The following is a 21967-nucleotide window of genomic DNA, read 5'->3' on the forward strand; positions in this document are numbered from 1 at the left end:
GAGTAGTCAACCAATAATTTTTTTTATATTGCCTTGGTTGAGTGTAACACAATTGAGGAAGGGGATTGTGCCACCTTTGAAGGAGTTTTGCTGAAATCGGGTAGGAAATTGGAAAAAGAGAGAAAAGGAAATGCAGAGGGAAAGGGAGAAATGAAGAAAAATGTTTGTGTGAGAGAGAGAGAGAGAGGGATGGGGGGGGGGGGGGGGAGAGTTTTGGAGAATAACTATATTGCTTCTCAAGAAACCTTGTTAGACAAAGAAAAAACAAATAAAATATAAAAGCAAAATATCTTCCAAGTATCTTATGGAATATCCTATTCTTGGCATATTCTAATCCAGGCAGGAAGCATTTGGACAACTTATTATTTATTACCTCATGGGAAATGTTCATTCACCTTAAATTATGGGACTGGGCCCGAAAGAGATGGTAAGGTCTGCCCAGTAAAAATGGTTTCGGGATTTTGGGCTGGTCCAGCATCAGGTGTGCATGTTGTTTACATGTGTGCTTGTACCTACATGATTGGAAAACTGGATATTTATAACCCAAAAGATTTGGCCCCGAATGAGTGGTTTAATTGTCTCCTGTATTGCGTTCTTTCGTAACATATAAATATAAAATGCCAAAACTCTAGGAAAAATCTATGGGGTATGTACCGTTTCCATCAAATCAGACTGGTTTCTGTTGCCAAGTTATTTTTAGACTGTCCTAACTAGTAATGTGGACTAAAAAGGTCAGATATAAATATCATAAACTCGACTCAACTCAGCCTTATCCCCAACTATTTGGAGTCAGATTCAGGAATTGGGTCCCACCATTCTTCTCTATCAGGAGCTTCGTTTTTAGGGTCTAACTGTATGCCCTTGGGTAATTTGTTTCTGTTTTAGCCCACATTTTCTTTGCTCTTCTTGTTGATCTTTTAGAGCCTTGTACTTGAGCCAAGTCACTCATCACTGGTGCAGGCACTGGTTGCTTATGCAAATGATCAATCCATATCTGTTGAGTTTCCCTTGTCATGTTATCAATTAGGCCAACTTTTAGGTCCTTGTGTACTTAATTTCTAACTTTGTCCTTTGTAGTTACATTCATCCATCTCAGTGTCCTCATTTCAGCTACAAGCATTTTTTGAACATGTTTTCTTGATTTCCCAGCACTATGTTCTAAAAAATATGAAGAATATGCCATAATGAAACTCAAAGATATAGGTGCTGCACTCTTAGCAAAATGGGCATGCCAGGTTAAGCATTTGTTAAAATTTTAAAGTGCTTGGCTCAATGTCTGGGCTCATTACTGTTGAACTTCTTCAAGTTGGCTACAAAATGTGTACTTTAATGGAATATTTTCCTTGTTCACAGGGAAAAGATGGTTGCTGCACTTCTAGCATCTGGTGCATCAGCTGGGGCGGTGACAGATCCCACTTCAAAAGATCCAACTGGTAAAAGTCCAGCTTCCATTGCTGCTGCCAGTGGTCACAAGGGACTTGCAGGGTATCTTTCAGAGATGGCACTAACAAGCCATCTTTCATCCCTCACATTGGAAGAAAGTGAACTTTCTAGAGGTTCTGCTGCTGTGGAGGCAGAAATAACTGTTGAGACCATCTCAAAGAGAAGCCTTGGTGCCATTGATGATCAACTTTCTCTTAAAGATTCATTGGCTGCAGTTCGAAATGCAGCTCAGGCTGCTGCACGTATCCAATCTGCTTTTCGTGCACATTCTTTTAGGAAGAGGCAACAGAAAGTTGCAGCTGCTGATAGTGTTGATGAGTATGGCTTTGCTCCAGATGACATTCATGGGCTTTCAAAGTTGGCCTTCCGCAATCTCCGTGATCACAGGTTGGACAAAGCAGCTTTGTCTATTCAGAAGAAATATCGTGGATGGAAAGGGCGCAAGGACTTTTTAGCACTGCGGCAGAAAGTTGTCAAGATTCAGGTACCTTATGATCTTGCAGAATGTTTACAATAATTTCATAAACTTCTTAATATGCTTATAATTTAATAAGCAAATACTATTTTAAAATTTTTATACATATTCTTTATCAACTTTACTTTTACACTAATTTCATTATTACTGTTAGATATAGGAAAGATTTAAATATCATGAAAACTCTTGTTTGACTCATATTTAAGGACATGGATATTCGTTAATACTTAAATATGAATCAACTCACAAGATGCAGCAACGGATGAGGGAAAACATAACCCATATCAAGTTCATTAGCTTTCACTAGAATGAACTGGAAATACTTTATCAAAAGCAAAAAAGGATACAAATTATGAGTAGTACTTGAAGCTTTCACTAAAAGTGTGCAAGGTATTGATTGCTGGCTATCCTTTTTGGCAGGCTCATGTGAGAGGTCATCAGGTAAGGAAGAAATATAAAGTGCTATGGGCTGTTGGTGTTTTAGACAAGGTTGTGTTACGATGGCGCCGGAGAGGAGTTGGTTTACGAGGATTTCGGAATGAATCTGAGTCCATTGGTGAAAGTGAAGATGAAGACATCCTCAAGGTGTTTCGAAAACAGAAAGTGGACGTGGCTATTGAAGAATCTGTGTCGACTGTGCTGTCTATGGTTGAGTCTCCAGATGCCCGTCAGCAATATCGTCGCATGCTTGAAAGCTACCGTCAAGCCAAGGTTAGTATGCCAAAGATTTTGAATCGAAAAGGACATGATTTCAAGTAACCTAAATGAACCATATTTAAGACACAAATATATCTAAATTCTAATAAGGGTTTATATTATATTTGCACGAGGATAATGGGATGATAAATTTTCTCTCTTATGGTATTTAACTTGAACATATATACATGCATAACAAGGATGGCCCAAGGTTCATTTTCTGAATCATCTTCCAAACTTTTTAACTTCTTATTATACTCATGATTTATTTCTGGCTGTCTTATAGTTTCTTACTCGGATCTATCTTTATAGTAATTTATTAGTGTCGCTTTAGGCTCTCTTGTTGATTAAATCGATTATTGTTAATATTGTCTGCAGGCAGAATTGGGCGCCATGGCAAAAAATATTGCATCCACTTCACAAGGAAATATTGACTATATGGAAAATGATGGCATGATGTCTCAGTTCCCATTTGAGCATCTGTGAATCAAAATAACTTATGGATTCTTTGATAATCTGTATTTTAGCTTTGCCTTGTATATGGTAATCGTATTCAGCAGTTGTACATATTTTGTTTTGGTTTAGGAATAGATGCAAATGATTGTGATTGGTCATGTATGTCATATGTGCCTCTCAAGGTTCAAACTATGATGTAAATGTTGTTTCGTAGTTGCTGCAAGTGTTGCTTTTCATTTATTTTAAAGGTTTGGAATAATATAAGGCTAATTCACATTACTGGGTTCGAGTTCGAGATTAGTGTCTTCTACCTTTTTCCTTTTCTCTCTGCCGTTCTTTTTTTTTTTTTTTTTTTTTTGAAGCCATAGGGCAAGAGCTTTATTTAACTTTCAACTTGGAGGTTACATCTCATCCAAAATAATAGATTGGATACAATCTGGAATAGAGGACCAAGTAAACGATTGGTTTTGTCTTAGAGCAAATTGGGCAAGCCCATGGGCTGCTCTATTACAGGACCGAGGGGTGTGATACCAAGCACAGGATGAAAAGGATTTTGAGATGGTTTTACAATCCAAGGCAACTAGCAGCAAACTCCAAGGGGGTTCCAGATCCGAAGAGAGAACTCGAATAACAATTTTAGCATCACTTTCTATGATAATCGGATCCAAGATGAAAGGTTTTGTTAGTCGAAGACCCTTTAGAATTGCTTTAAATTCGGATCCAATGGGAAAAGAACTCTTCACCAACAAGGCTTTGGCAACCAGGAGAGATCCAAATTCATCTCGAGCAATGACATCGACTGCAGCTTTTGATGGAGACCATGCTCCATCAGTATTGATTTTAATGTGCAAATGAGGAGGTTTGATCCAAACTGATGAGGTTCTTTGAAGAGAAGAAAGAGAATCAAATCCTAAGTTTTCTAGCTGGGTCAACAAAGGTCTTTCACGCATTTTCACCAAGTCTCCAAGGTGGGCATTATAGGGAATGAGAACGGTTGAATGAGTGAATGGCTTCCCATTAAAATGAGTTTGACATCTAGCCTTCCAAATATACCATATAAGAACAGTGCCTCTAGTAAATAGGGAGAGATCAGACTCCTCTTTAATAATGTTATCCATTTTCCTCCATTCCTCTAACCAGAAAAGAAAACCTTGATCGTTGCAAATGTTGGCTCGCAAACCCATGGATGAGGCAAACCAAATTGGTTGAACCGTTCGGTAGTGGAAAAATAAGTGGTCCAAAGTTTCTGGATCTTCATGGCAAAGTCTGCAGGTGGGATCAATGTGATTTGATCTCTTGGCAAGGTCAGCAGACACAGGAAGGACTCCTTTGCAATAGCGCCAAACAAAGGTTTTTATTCTGAGTAGGATGAATTTTATCTTCCAAAAAGATTTGCAATTGTCTTGGACAAACTCACATAGAGTGTGAAGATTCTGGAGAATTGGAAATAAGTTTGTATCCCGAATTACAAGTGTAGTTACTATGGGGAGTTAAAAGTCCAAACCAGGGTATCCCCATGGGAATGAGAAGTAGAAGGGATATCAGTTCTCAAAATCATATTAACAGTCTCCTCATTGAAACCTTGTGTGCGCACAACATTACTCCAATTATGAGAGTGCTGATCTATAAGAGTAGCCACCATGTTTATGGGTTGGTTCCAAGTTGCAGGTATGTCAATGAGACCATTTAGCAACCAAGGATCATAAAAAATGTTAACATTCCACCCTTTATAGATAATCCACTTACACCCTTTAATTAAGTCATTTCTGCAATCAAGAATAGCAGTCCAAAGAGGTGAATCACCTGATTTTTTCTTCTAACGCCAGAAAGAACCATTTAGAAGATATTTTGCATGGAGAACTTGGGCCCATAAAGAATTATTTTCCTTTAAGAAACGCCAAGCAATCTTCATTATGAGTGCTTTGTTGACCAAGCCAAAATGTCTGAAGTCTAGACCACCTTTCTCACTGGGAAGTAAAAAAGAATTCCAAGCCTTGAGGTAAAGAGGTTTTTTACCATGAGACACCCCACCAAAAGTCTCTGAAATCCTTACAAATGGTTGAGGGCAGAGAGTAAGATAGCATGTGGTAAATAGGCATTGAGGTAAGGATAGATTTAATGAGAGTAGATCTTCCTGCATGAGAGATAACCCCCATCTTCCAGCCTTTGAGTTTAGCTTTAACTTTGTCCAACAAAAACTGTCAATAAGAGAATTTTCTACTAATTCCGATGAATGGACCACCAAGGTAGGTATCTTCCTTTTTCATATCAGCAACACCCAACAAATTCTTAATTGAGTTTTGTGTAGATAAAGGGGTATTTTTGCTGAAAAAAAAAAATAGATGATTTCTCAAGGTTAATCACTTGACCTGTCCAATCACATAATTTTTTTAAAATGACATTCAAGTGTTGAGCTTCTTCAATTTCAGCTCTTCCCACTAATAATAAATCATCAGCAAGTGGTTGATTTGCACATTTGACCTGCTGAATCTGAAGCCTTTTAACGTGCCAGTGTCCAAGGCATTAGATAACATCCGAGAAAAAGCTTCCAAATATATGATGGAAAGATAGGGTGAAAGTGGACAACCCTATCTTAAGCCCCTTTCAGGAGAGAAACCATAGCTTGGCTTTCCATTAATCAAGATTTTCATAGAGTTAGAGGCAATGCAAGCCTTAATTAATTTGCAAACAGATTCCAAAAAACCCAATAGATTCAAACACGGAATGAGGAACGGCCACTCCACCCGATCGTAGGCCTTTGACAAATCCACCTTTAATAGAAAGAATCCTTCTCGACAATTGCTTCTATTCATCGAGTGAATAAGTTCACGAGCTACCACAACATTATCAATTATCTGTCTCCCAGGTAAGAAAGCATTTTGAAATGGAGAGATAATTTTCTGCAGAAGAGGCTTAAGGCAGTTTGCAATCAATTTTTCCATAACTTTGTAAGAGGCTTATTCCAATGCGGGAAGGTTCAACAAATAGGGTGCGAATGAAATGACAAAAGTCCTCCCCCACAGCATTCCAACCATTCTAAAAGAAAAGAGCATGCAGGCCATCAGGGCCAGGAGCCTTTAATGGGTTCATACTGAAGAGGGTTTTCTGGATTTCCAGGTTAAGAGGTGGAGTGCACAACACCGAGTTCTCATGATCAGTGATGCAAGGCATTATCAAATGTTTGTTGAGATCATTTTTTTTTTTATCAATAACACTTTCATTAACTCATCAAAAGAAGATTTACAATAGGAAGGCAAACACGCTTATCTTCCAAGAGCAACAAAGAACCTCAAGAAAAGAAAAAAAGATAAAAAACACACTATAGTTACAGCTCAGCCCAAAAAAGTGAATCTCTTTCTGCCCCTTGTTTAGCTAAACCGTCAGCTAGGAAATTAGCCGATCTTTTAACCCAAAGTATCTTAACTTCCATCTCCCACACCAGCCACTTGAATTTCCTCCTCTCATTATTGTACTTCCATAAGTCATTGTGATCTTTAATCAGCCACCCTATCACCACCTCTGAATCCCCTTCAATTAAGAGTTTCTTGATGTTCAACTCCTTAGCTTTCTGTACTCCTTCCATAACTACAAAGGTCTCAGCTCTAAGGGAGTCACCCACTCCAATTGGGCCAGAGAACATAGCAGAAATGACCCCATTTTCATCCCTAAAAACACCCCCAATCCTCGATTGTCCTGGATTTTCCCTGCTACACCCATCAAAGTTTAGTTTCACGAATCCACTAGGTGGAGGGGTCCAAACCACACTCATTACTGACTTAGTCTGTGTGCAATTTGCAATTTCACCCCACTTCCTCAACATGTCATCCACTGTGTAATCTGTGAAGAGCTCCAAAGATTTCAGCCACTGTACCGCCCTAATATGAATGATAGCCCTCAGATCTGTTGCTCCTCTCCGAGCTTCCGAGAATATGCTAGAGTTTCTTTCTTCCCAAAGTGTCCAACATACTGCAACCCTTAATCCTCTCCACATTGTCCTTCCCCTTTTTATCCGCCACTTGAAAAGAGAAGGGGAAAAAAGGCCTTGCAAGTCTGATGGGGTATTCCAACTACATCCAAATAGGGACAAAGCCCATTCCCAAATTGACCTCGCAAAATGGCAAGACACCAATAGGTGAAAACCAGTCTCCCCATCCGCTTTACAAAGAACACACCACTGAGGTAACAAACAAGTATTGGGTTTCTTCTTTTGGAGTAGATCACCAGTGTTGATTCTTTCCAGATAGGCTTCTCAACAAAAACTACCAATCCTTAGAGGTATTGCTCTGCACCAAATCTCATCAACAGGAAAAGGAGGGAAGGTAGGACTGGTGGACTGACTCAATACTTTGAAGAAAGAAGCACAAGAAAAAATGTCGTTAGGAGAAGGTGTCCAAATTCTAGAATCCGCCCTAGTGGGGTCTAAGACAACGTTATCAAGATGTCCAATAAGGCTCAAAATATTGTCAAAGTCTGAGTCCCTCAAATCCCTTCTTAGACCCAAGTTCCACCCAATCCCAGAAGTGGAAGAGGACGGGGTGGTAAAAGATGAGATTGGCTCATTTTTCAGATCAGAAAGAGCAAACAAAGAAGGAAATTGATCCTTTAGAGGGGCACTCCCCACCCAGGTTTGTTCCTAGAATTTTATGGAATTACCGGAATTCAAATCATATCTGATATTAGGAGAGAAAACTAGTAGTAGGTCATGAATGGCTTTCCAAGGAGAATTGCTTATGGTCCTAGCTCTGATTCCAGCGTCTCATCAATTATGCTCCAGCCCATGAATACTTGCCACTATTCTAGCCCATAGTTTATCCTTCTCCAAGGGGAATCTCCACAACCACTTTCCCAACAAAGTCATATTCATTCTCCTAATATTCCCAAGCCCCAAACCACTACATGTCTTACTCCTACAAACTATCTCCCAGCTAACTCTATGGTCCCTCTTTTCCTCTCCCGGTTCCCACAGGAAATCTCTCATTAACTTCTCCAATCTATTAACAACCTTCACTGGGATTTTAAACACCGACAGGAAAAAGATAGGTAATTAGCAAGCATGGCCTTAATAAGAGTAATTCTCCCACCAAGAGAGCGGTAGTTCTTTTTCCATGACACCAGTCTTTTTTCAAACCTTTCTACCACTGGGTTCCAAAAGCTCTCTCTCATAGGATTATCACCTAAAGGCAACCCTAAGTAGTTCAAATGCCACCCTGAGACTTCACACCCCAGCACTTCAGCACTCTCTCTGATCTCTCCCTCCTCCAAATTCACCCCCACAACACAGCTCTTCCCAAGGTTAACCTTCAAGTTGGATATTTGCTCAAACAGTTGTATCACCGACTTCAAATTCCTGATAAAACTCACATTACCGCCTTCACAAAACAGAATCGTGTCGTCAGCAAATTGCAAGTGAGTAAGGGGGGTTTCTACCCTCCCAACTCTCCAGCCTCTAATAAGCCCCCTAGAATCTGCTCTGTGAATCAGTTTCCCCAAAACCTCCGCAATTAGAGTGAACAAAAAAGGAGAAAGGGGGTCTCCTTGTCTTATACCCCTACTAGCTGGAAAGAAATCTACCACTGTCCCATTCACTAACACTGAGTAATGACAATTCCGGACACAACCCATAATCAACTTACACCACCTATCCCCGAACCCAAATTTAGTCAACACTTTCCTCAAAAATTCTCAGTCCACCAAGTCATAAGCCTTTTCCAAGTCCAACTTACAGACCACTCCCTTCTTCTTGTCCCTCTTAAAGTTCTCCACACTCTCATTAGCAATTAAAATCTGATCAGTAATTTGTCTTCCATTCACAAAAGCTCCTTGGTAGTGTGCAATGATATCTGGCAAAACCTTCTTCAGCCTCAAAGACAACACTTTTGCAATGATCTTATACAAGCTATTAACCAAGCTAATTGGCCTAAAATCCTTTGGGTGGGAAGCATCTTTCTTTTTTGGAATTAAGGCTATAAATGTAGATTTCATACTCGGATTGACAATTCCTCTACTGAAAAACTCCTCAAACACCCGCAAAAGATCATCTTTCAAAATATTCCAACAGTCCTGATAAAAGGCCATTGTGAACCCATCCGGCCCTAGGGCTTTTGTTCTATCCATAGTGAATACAACCTCCTTGATCTCTTCTAAACTAAAGCTTCTCTCCAACCTTCTCCTATTCTCCACCCCTACATCTGGCCAATCCAATCCTTCTACCTACACCCTTCTATACACAGGCCTTCTTAGAATAGACTTGAAGTGCTCCACACAAGCCCCAGCAATCTCCTCTTGATGCATTGGCTCAACTCCATCTACTACCAGTTTGGAGATCAGGTTCTTCCTTCTCCTGCCATCTGTTAGAGAGTGGGAAAACCTAGTGTTTCTATCCCCCTCTTGCACCCATTTACACCAAGATTTTTTCCTCTAGCTAATTTCCTCCTTGTGTAGGCAGTCCTCTAACTGTCTTCTTAAACCTCTCCTGAGCTCATTGTCTTCCTCTCCAAGTTCTCCCATTTCTTCTTTAGAGTCAAGGCTTTCAATCTTATCCAACAGATCAACCTTTCTTTTTTCTATCCTCCCAAACTCCATCAAATTCCACTCCTTGATTTTTGCTTTCAAAAATTGAAGTTTCTTATGGAATTTCATCCCCTCCCATTCCACCAATGGGTTACATTCATACCACCACTCCCTCACTTTGTTAGTAAACCCTGGGTGGAATAACCACATATTTTCAAATCTAAAGGGGGTAGAACCTCCACGCCTTCTTTCCTCCTTACATAACACTATGGGCCAATGATCGGAGGTCACCCTTGGAAGAGCTCTAGAAGCCAAGGTTCCCCAATGCTCTTCCCAATCCAGAGAGAACGGGAATCTATCCAGTTTAGAGCAAATGAGTCTAGATTGGAGATTTGACCAAGTAAATGTCTTATGGGCTAGGGGGATCTCTTTAAGCTCAAAGTCATCCACAAAGCTATTAAATTTCCTCATGCTTTTTGTCACCCTCTAGTTAACCTTATTGGATTCCTCCGAGAATCTAATCACATTGAATTCCCCACCCATGCACCAGGGCCCATCCCACAACCCTCTAACATCCGTCAATTCCTCCCACAACTCACTTCTCTTTCTGTAGTCATTCGACCCGTAAACATTTGTGAAAACCCACGTAAAATCACCCTCATGCTGCTTAAACTTCACGGAAACCAAGTACTTTCCGATCAACTCCTTCAGGCCTTCAACCACATCCCTCTTCCACATTGTTACAATCCCCCTGGATGCACCTCAAGAGGGGGCAGCCACCCAACTAATCCCCCTGGCTTTCCAAACACTCTGTGCCCAATTGTTATTAAACTCCATTCTCTTAGACTCTTGCAACAGCACAATGTCTGGGTCAAACCGTTTATTACCTCTTTTATTGTCGCTCTCTTCCTTGCACTCCCAATTCCCCTCACATTCCAACTAAGAATCTTCATTCCACTTCTTATTTAAACCCCTTGCCACCTTCCACTACTTTCCCCCTTTCCTCCTATCTCCTTTTACCCCGAGAATCTTGTCTCCTACATCTCTCTTCAATCTCTCTACTTCACTCAATCTCCTCTTCTTTGTTCCGATCTCCTTCTTCCTCTTCTGTAATCTTTCTTTCAACACATTCAAATCTTCCAACCTACAACCCAACTTCTCTACAAATTCTGCTAACATGTCTTCTCTCACCGAGTCCTCCACCCCTACCCTTCCTACAGAAACCCCTCCAACTCTGTCCATCTGCCCATTCTTCCTCTCCCCTGGTCCCACCTCTATTCTTTCCTCTCCATCCAACTTCCCTCTCCTATTACCTCCCTCCTTCCCAGTTCCTTTCCTTCCATCTCTACCCTCAATCCTTTCCCTCCTCTCCACTAACCCCTCCCCTCTTCCTTCCTCCCCTTCCCTCCTCCAAATCAACTTTCCTTCCACTTAAACACTTTTTCAATGATTTTTCGCACTTTTTCACTCCTAAAACTTCCTTCCCTCACCTTCCCACTTTCCTTCATCCCCTTCTCCCCCTCCTCGGAGATCCTACCTTCTAGCACGGTTACATATTCATGGGCTATAAGACATGGAACAGAAATGGAATCTGGAACCAATGACACAGGAGACACATTAGTAGCACAAATCGAATTCACTTAGTTACCTGGGATTGATGGACAAACTAGAAAAGGACTGCTCCCAGCCTCCCTCTCTTGTTCCAGAGGTTGGTAAACATTTGTCTCCCTTAGTTGGTTGGTAAGTACTTCTGTCATTTGGTCAACCTGGTGATCTTTCACCTCTACCCTTGGTTCACCCCTAGATGGTGTGTTCCTGCTCAGCTTCCTGTTCTCCCGGTTTACCCCTTCTGATAATCCTTGCACACTCTGTAATCTTGGAAATGAGTTGACCCGAATGCAATCTACACCCTGAAATAAGCTTGCAATATTCCACCCATCCAAGTCACCACCAGCACAACTCCCTTCGTCGTTTACACTGCCCACGCTAGTACCATCAGCAGAACGGACCTCCGCTTCTTCATTTCACTGCACTGCGCCCAGCCTTCGTCCTTCTCTTCCCTCTCTTCAGTTCGTTCCCTAGCGAATCTTGGATTCGGCCTTTCTGAGGAGCGTTGCAGTTGGCTATGCTCCAAACTTCGCTGGGAAACCCACTACAACACCGGTTTCTTCTCCAACTTCCGCCGCTGCGCACAAGCCTCCCCCTTTCTCACGACTTGGGACGATGATAGACCATTACCATTGTCTATCAGCGCCCCAAGGGAAACCCCTTTGCCTCGACCCACGTGACAGTTTAAGTTATCACATGGGTCCTTCAAATGGATCCCCCTTTCGGAGTTACGCCCACCTGACCCGCCCGTGTGACCTTTTAAGTTGTCACGTGGGCCCTTCCAAAACTGTCCCGGCTCAACCTTCACCCCGCCCGACCCACCCACCATCTTCAACGGCTCAGACCAGACCTTTCGGCTCCCCAACCCATCCTACCTTTTCGCCACGTCAGCAAAGGAAGAGAATCATGCCATTAAGTTGTTTAATTCAAACCTGTTTGAAATGTTTTCCTTAAAAAGATTTCTTGTCATTTGGTTTTCCCCAACCGGCTCAGTAACCCCAAAAAAACATTTCATTTGTTCCACCTTTTCAACTCCCAACCTAAGCCCTCCACGTGTCCACCACCCCGCCAGCTCATCATCTTCTACCTTAGGAACACCTCCCCACCACGACCATTCAACTTCAGAGGCCACCCACACCTTGTACCAGGCTTCATCCGAGCATATTTCAATGACCCTCGGCAGGTTCTCGTGCCAAACACCAGCAACCTGTAACTCCACGGCACCCAAAAAACGTTTATCAGCTTTCATCAAGATGCCTCCCAAACAATGCACGATGTGTTCAAGAACAGAGTTCTGCCAGAGGTGAAATGGAAGGCCTACAAGCTTCAGCCGGGCACAACCATCTTGGACTTCGACTTCATTGCATAATGGACTCCATTTCTGAACCTATATCAGAGCTCCATCTACCATTACTGCTTTAAAACTTAGCTCTTGGTCGCCTACATCAAGCACGGCTTTTGTCTCTGCAAAAGGGAACAACATAGCTTCACTCCCAAATCCTAACTCCCCTGCCACTGTACACAGAACCCTTCTCCAGTATGTCACTCCTCTATCGGCCACTAACACTCTTCTTTTCTTCCACTCATCCTTCCCTGCTCCTACCGATAATCTTCGAAGACTAGAAGTGCAAGCAACCACCATTTCAGTCAGAATGCCTTGCACTTCTACGCTCCCAGAGGAACTAATCAAAACTGCCCCCTCCTGAGCTTTTTTACCCTGGTCTTTGGATTTTTTACCATTTCTCTTCACTCCCTCTTCTCTCTTCACTTCCAAGGCTACAAGAAAAGACTGTAGCACCTTCACAAAGTCCATCCACCCTTTCCGTAGCCTCCCTTCTGGCACACACAGCAATTACTTTCCACTTGTTCGAAAAAACTCCACCACAGAGATAAACCATCCCTTTCTGTTTCTTTTCAACTCTATTACATATTTCTTACCTGGGACAGCCATTGAATTTGTCCATCCAATCACCTTGCCAGAGTTGATATACCATCTATGAAACCTTTCAACCAGACCATGACCTCCTTTGACACCAACACAGTCGCCTTGTTATTCTCTCTGATTTTCAATACGTCCTCACCTTTGATCCTTTCCTCTTCGAACTTGAAAGTCTTGGCTTCGATCAACACCTCAGACCACCACCTTCCTACTACTCTGAACCTTCCCTCGTCCTCCATTCTCCCTCTTCTCAAGTCTAAGTAATGAACCAATTTAGGTCCAAAATAAAACATGTTTGTTGAGATCATCAGAAGCCGGATTAACAGAAGTAAAGATGGATTTAAAATAAATTAATAAGGCTTCAATTACCTCTGGGTCAGGGCACCACTCACCATGAGAGTCCTTGAGCCAATATATACCATTCTTGCGCTTCCGATTTATAGCTGAAATATGGAAGTAACTCTCTCTGCCGTTCGCAGATAAAGGTGAATGGTTCATTATATAAGGCTCGAGTCGACAATTAAAATCAAGCTGATTATCGCGTAGGAGTTAGAACAGATAAGATAAAGATGCTATGTATTTCGTCATTTTTTCAACTCCAAAACTAGTTCTCATTGGGAATTTGGGATCGAAATTGGTGGGCCATCTACCAGGTGCGTCTGCCCGTCTGCCCAACTGTTGAACCAGTCTGGCTCTTGAACATCAAAAGATTATCTTTTGGAATATGGGAAGCCTAAGAATAAGACCTAAAAGTTGAAGCAGAGATAGATTTTTCACAGAAACCAAACAAAAACCTTCAAATTCTTAATCCTGTACACGTTTCATTTTTCAACCAAAAGTAAGTCTGTTACTTGAAGAAATTCAATTAATTAGAAACTTAGTCCCAAGAATCCTGATTAATTTAGGTCATATTTGGTTCAATTTTCATTATGAATCGCCCCATTACCTAACCAGTCTTTCTGTAAGCTTTAAAGCAAAATTTTGAATGTCGTTCGTAATTGTGTGTATCAGGCACGGAGTTATCTATGAATCACTACTTTAGAGTAGGGGCATCAATGGACCGGGTTTGGGTTGTATCCTTCTGAATCAAAACCAATTTGAATAGGTTGGATGGATCAATAGGACATTGAATTGAACCAGTCCAGAGTTAAATGGTTCAAAGTATTAATTCGATTGGACAAATGGATCAGGTCCACTAGAAGAAGATAAAGAGCATGGGTGTCAATGGATCAGGTTTGGGTTGGACTCTATTTAAATTAAAACCAATTTGAGGGCGGTCCAAACAGTGAATTGAACCGGTTCAAATTGGTTCAAAGTATTCATCGGGCTGAATTGGACCTGATTAGACCTGTTCATGGGCTGGGTAGCCCGATGGCCCAGCCCGGCCTGGCCCGCACCCCTGTTAGACTTGGTCATGTAATTAGACCCACGGGCCTGACCTCGGGCCTAACACAGTAAGCTCGACTGTGTTACGGGCCGGGCTTGGGATTTGTCAAAAAAGACCGACCCAACTTAGCATTATATATTTTATAAATTATGTATTTTATATATCATATAAAATATATAAATAATATAATATTTATTAAAATATATATATTTATAATTTAATATATACTTTTTTTCTTTATAATTTCTCTCTCACTCACTCTCTATTCAGCCCGACCCGGCCCGGCCCATGAACAGGTCTAGACCTGATCCATTTGTAATACTAATATTAGATCAGATCGGATTGGAATATCTGGTCAATTGACAGCCCTACCGTCGGCGACAACTCATCCGATCTTTCTGCAGTTCTGCTTATGTGTCCTGCGGAGCTCATTGGTGGACCCACTCAGCAAAAGAAAGATTCGTGTCATTCGCAGACAAATTAGCTACAGCGTTGAACGGTAACCGTATACGTATCGCTGTATCAGTTGGCACCGGAACCGGCGGTGGCAGTAAAAATCGGATGCCCAAAGCTGATTCCGCCACGTTTCAAGTTTCAACGCAATAAAAAAAAACTGCATTGACACGTGTGTCGAAAATGTACTGTCACTCACTCCGAGTTGGTTTTGCTCGTAGCCGTAGGATAGATTGTTGCTGATCGGGTCGACTTCCAGAGTTCCAGTTCCAGGCATGGCTACGGAGACGAAGGATAACGAGAGTATCCATGCGAACACTGAGGTCAAGCTCATACACCAGGCAATCCAGCAGCTCCTAAAGAAGAACAGAGTAGACCGGCAGAAATCCACTGGCAATAGCTTGGTCGCAGCCGACGACAGTGACGATGATGATGATCAGATGTTGCTCTCCAGATTGCTTTCCCAGGTAATTTAAGCCAGTCTCCTTTGTCGTTAAGCATCTAAACGTAAGTTGAGTGTCCATATACAGTATAGCCATGTTAAAGAAACATGCATATCTCTGTTATACGCATCCTTTTTAACATTCGGGGCTCCCTTTTTCCCTTTTCTCCCATGATCAATTTCTTAGTCAACTCCCCCCCTTTTTCTTCTTTTTCTTTAATTTGTGAATTAAAATTTTACCGACTCTTAATTTTGGTGAATTTATATGTCCTGTATTCAGGATCTGGCATTGCTTTGTGTATGTAATTTGTTAGAAATTCATTCATCCTTGTGTTACTATTTTGCTGTTATTTTGGATTTTATAATTTTCCTCAAGGAGCGTCATGAATCTGAAACTGAGTACTGGAACTTATAGATAATACATCTCTTCTTCGGTAGAAAGGAAAAAAAAAATAAGGAAATATATTGTTACGTGTTAGATAATACATTTTTCGTGAGTACCAACCGTCAATGGCCCTTCCCTCTGAGATTCCCAGGATTAGAAACCAGTCGTCGTTTATTGCCTAGCTAATTCTGCAAAATAATCCTGAATGTTCACATGGACTGTAGGCTTTGAGTATTAAGGATTTTGGTTGTTGGTCAGAGATTTAGTTCGATACATCTGGAATTATTATCCATGTCATGAGATTCATATTTTGAGTTTTTTATCTGTTAGGTGTTGATATTAGTCTTATCCCTCATTGCTTTGCAAGTGCAACCAGATTCTTTTTTTTTTTTTCTTTACTTTTAGAGGAGGGGGAATTTGGCATTATATTATGCTGTAGATCCATAAGTAAATAGTTTTTTACATTAGCTAAGTTCCATATTTGACCTAATGGTTGTCAGAATTCTAGAGTAAAAGAAATTATTTGCTAATGACAAATAACTTCCAGACATTTCAGAAACACAATTAGGAATCTAACTGTTCTTGTTTATGGTCTAAATTTAAAGCATTGATTTCCTGATCCACTGGTATGAGAAAAATTCACATGAAGGATCAAGTAGAGAGGTGCCGTGTATCTACAATGATCGTATTATACTTCCCACAGAAGCTGTTTAGTCCATCAAGTTTTTGATATTAAGAGAGTCCCCAAACACCATAATCTTTTAGTCATCCTGCATTCACAGCGACATGAATGCCTCCTTCAAAGCCCAACATTCCAAAGCATCTGCCATCGACACCTGAGTTGGGATTACAACACTCCTCAAGAAAGTCTTGTATTTAGCAATACAAATGCATGCATCTGCAACTTTATGCTTCTTGAAATTACATCAAGTTAGACACATATATCTATGTTGTTCACCTCTAACTCCCTGCCTTTCTTCAGAAAATTGGATCTCCTAGCTCTTTTGCAAACACCTTCTTGATTCTTACGCTCTAAAACTACCCTAATACTATCACAGTAAATCTTAAATTCAAAATTTCTTCTTCAACTGCTTTTCTTATTGCCTGCACTCTCTCAGCTAGTTATCTAAGCCTTTATCCCAACTACATGGGTTGGCTGCATGAATCCTGTTTCACCATTCAGTTCTCATTAGTTCCATATCCATTGATAAATTATGAGTGTTTAAATCATCTCTTGCTACTTTACACCATATCCTTTTTGTTTGCCCCTATCCCTTCTAGCCCCTTCAACTTGCAACAGGTCGCTTCTTCTTAGAGGTGCTGTAGCTAGTCAATATATCATTGTCACATTTTAACTTTATCCTGATTCCACCCAAATTTAGTTCCAAATCACATATCTCTTGCCAACAAGCATCTTAATAATAGTTGCTCCACATTTTCAATCTCAAAAACAGTTGATATCTGATATGCTTTCACAATGAATTAGAGATATCCTTATAGACAATGAATTAGTTAACAATTTCCATACTGAATGTTAGAATTCATGGACACATTCCAATAGTTCAGAACTTTATCCATAGAATAGGCAGTTTTGATTGCGAAGCAGCATTTCCATTCAAGCATTTCTCCTAGTTTGACGCTGGCTATTTTTTCTCATCCATGTCTGACCCTTTGGAATAGAGAAGACATGCAAAACTGTGGTATCTCAATAAAGAAAGCTCAGATACTTCCTTTAAAAAAAAAATTGAGGCTGGACCTGTTTTCAAATTGGTTATGCATTGACATCCATATTTCAAATGTTCCAATTGAACCTTAGGCTATGATTGCCTTGATGTATTAAGGGGGCAAACAACACTTTCACCATAAAAGGGGCAAAGAAATAGATCAACATTTCAGTGTGGAATTGTTTTCAGTTCCCATTTCTTGGAAAAAAATGGAGTGTACCTACATAATGAAGGAAAACAATGTTTGCAGTCTTAGGTCTTAAAATTTAGGGAAATTGTCTACAACTCACTATGAGTTTTTCGCATTTCTCTTAAACTCACAACTTTTCAAAATGTTTAAAACTCACCATGTCACTAACTTGACGTTAAACAGACTAATGGGTGTTAATATATTACTATTTTAACCTTCATAGATAAACATAAAATATATACATATATATTTTAATATTTAGACATGAAAAAAAGGAAATTTTTCAAAAAAAATATTTTCAAATATAAAATACATAAAAACATAGAAATTACAAAAAAAAATATAAAATTATAAAAATTGCAAACAAAATAAAAAATTATTTTCAAATTATAGAAACTATAGAAATTGAAAAACAAAATCAGAAAATAAAAGTTGTAGAAAACATCAAAAGTTATAGAAAAACACAGAAATTGCAAATAAATAACAAAAAATACAGGAAAATTTATAGATTGTAGAAAATAGAAAAAAAAACAGAAATTATAAAAAACATTGGAAATTATAACAAAACACTAAAAATGCAAAAAAAAAGAAAATTGAAAACTGAAAAAGACAAAAAAAACTCGAACTCGCCATTTAAGGGTAATGGTGCACCCTTTTCCTCTAACTCGCCATTTAAGGGTAATTTGGTCATGAAATTGTTATTTATGCTGATGTGGACACCTCTATTAAGAAGCATTAACGGTGCACTAACAGAAGGTGAGTTTTGGAAAATAAAAACTTATTGACATGGTGAGTTTTAGACATTTTGAAAAGTTGTGAATTTAAGAGAGATGCTGAAAACTCATGGTGAGTTTTAGACAATTTCCCTAAAATTTAAACCCTATTAGGAAAAAAAATTGTTGAACTAGAAGTTTACTATGTGAATATTAAGATAATTTATTACAAAATTAACTAATAATTAGGTAATAACTAATAACCCATAAAGATAAGATTTTGGAGAAAGCTTCACTGGAAATAAATGAGCAAAACTTTAGAAATAAAGATATGTTTTGATGTACTTGTAGACTTTTCCTACATGTAAATTTCACCTTTCCCTTTTCTCAGGTTTTCCGTGAGAATATACATGTCTATTGGATATTGAACCTGTAGCCAGTGAGAAGAATATATAGAATAGCTAAATGTGGAAACTCGTGTCATATCTAATAACCAATGATTTCGGTGTTGGTATTGACTTCATAATAAAGAATAACTTCGGAGTACTTCTATCTTTCACTCAGACTACATACATTTTCCAAGGTTTTCAAATAAAGACTGTAAAACTATACTCGATGGAACATTGGTTATGAAGATGTGGATTATAGACATAATCTGTTACAAATTTTAATTCTCCAACTCTGTTCACTCCTAAAACAGCTGGAATCATTAAAAGAGGACAATGCTTTGAAGCCATCTGAATCACCAACAGAAACAAAAGACTTACCCTCATCTGCAGTAGTTAAAGTAGGGGTAAAAGATGAGTATGTAAATATACCAAGTAATGGAAGCAGAGGAATGGACAGTGAAGAGATATTGGAAGAGATAAAGAAAGTGAGGAGACAAAATTCTATCACTCACTGGCTTCTTTCTATCATGATTTTTCTCACTGCCGCTTGGCAGCTATCTGAGGTCTCACTTATTCTGATGGTTAAGGATAAATTAAGCCACCCTTTTAGATCAGTTGGAAATGTGGTCACGGGGATGATAATGGGTAGGGGCAAGAATGAGCGGGATGCAGAACAGAACACACAGACTGAAGCCCCTTCACTCCCCTCTCTAAAAATGCCAGAGCTTCCGCGTGTGGATTTGCCAGCCTTGGGATTGAGCAACGAGGATTAAAAGTTCCTGACTTCTTGGATTTTCGAATCTAAAGCCAAGGGTGGTAAGCCATTATCTATTTTAAGTCATTAAGTGAACGCTGTTTTGGTTTGTGATGATTGAAGAGTGAGAAGATGAAAACCTAGCAGGATATCATTTTGCTTCATTGCATTCTTGTATGGAACCATAAATATGACGACACTTCTTAATTCCTGTGCAGCATAAATTCTTAATTTTCTCATAATTGAATGTTTGTGAGGGGATGCAAGTGGGTTTGGGAGCCTTTAACAGTTGATACACACAGACAAAGTCGATTGAATGGGGCGATAGGTGGTGTGCTCAAGTGTTTAAATTTTAAATTTCAAAAGCAGTGAGCTTAATGTAATAATGTCAAATTACGATACATGTGATTAGGTCAAATGGGCTAAGAATGCATGGATGATTTTGGTTTTAATGGCAGAAAAAGGATCAAAAGGATCCTGGTTTGAAATCTACAAGATTTTATCTTAACCAGTTTGCATAGTAGTTCTACTTTCTAAATGCAGCAATGTTGTGGTAACCATAATGCCTCCCTTGCATCCGAGTTAAGAAATTAAGCGCCATTTTGAGATATATGATTGATTATAGTAGTAAAAGTAGTATTTCTACTTGTTTCCTCTCCTTGTTTTTCCTTCTTTGGCTGGTGGTCACTGGGCAGCAATTAGAGCTTAAATTGGGACTGGGCTGGGGTTCAGGGCCTTACCAAACGATGCAAGCCGACACCTTCAAATGGGGTGTTGGGCTGTCGGCCTGAAATCCTGGACTGATGCTACGGAATATCTATCTCTATATGGGACCATCACAACCAAAACAGACTGGCACAGCAACAAATACAACAGGCTCACAGATCCAGACTAATCTTTTTTTTGAGGAAACCCCGTAGCCCAGTTTCATTCATCAACCACTCGGAAAGTCCATTGGAGTAAGAGACCAGGTGAAAATTCTAGAACTAGACACCGCAAACTGAGCCGAAGAGCATGCAACCTGATTCGCTGATCTAGAGCTGTAAATAACCGAGTGAGAAGTTGGATTAGGAACCCTCTGCAATTCTAATGCATTGACGATGATCTCAGCCCTTGTTGAATCTTCAGTTGCCAGGGAGCTAGAGGCAGGAATTGGCATGCACCTTGCATATACAACCTTACCGCAAGTGATCCCGAAACATCAACCCGATACCAGAGGTACTGTGGGACTTGGACCGTCTTAGCCGCGACCAGTCTCTTGGTAAAGCAGAAGGCCCACAGAGAGATCATATCAATGAACAATAATTTAGGCTGTGTTTGGTTTGAAAGAAAAGGGTAGGGTTTCCCTTCCTTCCCTACTTTTTCTTTCAAACCAAACACAGCCGTAATGGATACTTGGTAAAAAGTGTCAGGTCGCTGTTGTATACACATAAACCAGATATGTGACTATTACAACAGTAGCAGATCGTCTATACAGTCCAACCCTTTGATATATGGTCTATTATTTATGTCTGATCGATGTCGATGAACATATAGAAAGCTAGAAAAGTACATTTTAGTTAGAGGCCCTTCATTATTCATGCATCATGTAAGGTGGACGGGGATGGAAAATTGTGGCCCACGGCAGCTGGTGCCTGGTGGGTGGACGTGGATTGACTGAATATTCATTCTTAACGAGGTGAATGCAGCCTTAGGCCCACCCCCGCTGAGAGGCCCTGGCCCTGCGTAATGTTACAGCAATAACAGTCTGATTTGATCCGACTCTGAGGCACCTACGTTGTGTTTCTCATTCTGTTTCTCTCTCTTACACGCACAAAAAAAAAAAAAAAAAACTCTTGCTGTTGGTCCTGTTCCTGTGGAGCGGAGCGGTAAATGATGGCAGAATTCCAAATGAGTCATTACCAAATCTAAAAAACATTTGGGCCGTCCATCCACTGATCCACATCCATTTGGGGAAGGTGAATCCAGTTCTCATTACGCTAGTAGGGATGGAAATTTTTTCCATTTCTTCGATCTCCGTGGCGATCCGCTCTGAATGGGGTAAGGATGGGGATGATTTTCCCCCTGTGGAGACGGGGATGGAGAAATTTTCATTCCCGTTAGCGGGGACGGGGAGAACACTCCTCGCTTCGCGGTGATCTCGATCCTCGCTTCATGGGATCTTCACTAATATATATGTATATATGTATATATGTAAATATGTAAATATACATCTATATATTAATATTTTTAAAAATATGGTTGAATATTTTTTAATACGATTGTAAATGTTAATTATTTTATTTTTATTTTTTAAATAAAATAAAAAACAAAAACAAAATGGTTAGCATTACAAAGAATCATGGGAATGGGGATCCTCACGAGGATAGGATCCCCGTGGGGATGGGGATGGGGATAACCTTG

The 21967-nt window shown here is 40.1% G+C and overlaps 2 protein-coding genes across 5 annotated transcripts in view; both read left to right on the plus strand.

The window, feature by feature from the left end:
- Positions 1–3365, plus strand: part of LOC104592861 (calmodulin-binding transcription activator 4-like) — a 70511-nt gene extending 67146 nt beyond the window's left edge. For all 4 annotated transcript variants that reach the window (XM_010252374.3, XM_088900644.1, XM_088900645.1 and 1 more), the window contains 3 exons: positions 1354–1927; positions 2339–2629; positions 2993–3365. In XM_010252374.3, the coding sequence (XP_010250676.1) occupies positions 1354–1927; positions 2339–2629; positions 2993–3100 (973 nt within the window). In that variant the 3' untranslated portion in view covers positions 3101–3365. The remainder of the gene's footprint in view (positions 1–1353; positions 1928–2338; positions 2630–2992) is intronic.
- An 11815-nt stretch (positions 3366–15180) lies between these two features.
- LOC104592862 (uncharacterized) lies at positions 15181–20052 on the plus strand. The gene is made up of 3 exons (XM_088899613.1): positions 15181–15434; positions 19122–19626; positions 19783–20052. The coding sequence occupies exons 1-2, from the start codon at positions 15243–15245 to the stop codon at positions 19581–19583; spliced, it is 654 nt and encodes a 217-aa protein (XP_088755739.1). The 5' UTR covers positions 15181–15242; the 3' UTR covers positions 19584–19626; positions 19783–20052.
- The last annotated feature ends 1915 nt before the right edge of the window (positions 20053–21967 follow it).

The sequence above is a fragment of the Nelumbo nucifera genome, chromosome 3 (assembly GCF_055504915.1).
Source record: "Nelumbo nucifera cultivar China Antique chromosome 3, China Antique-T2T, whole genome shotgun sequence".
Lineage (NCBI taxonomy): Eukaryota > Viridiplantae > Streptophyta > Magnoliopsida > Proteales > Nelumbonaceae > Nelumbo > Nelumbo nucifera.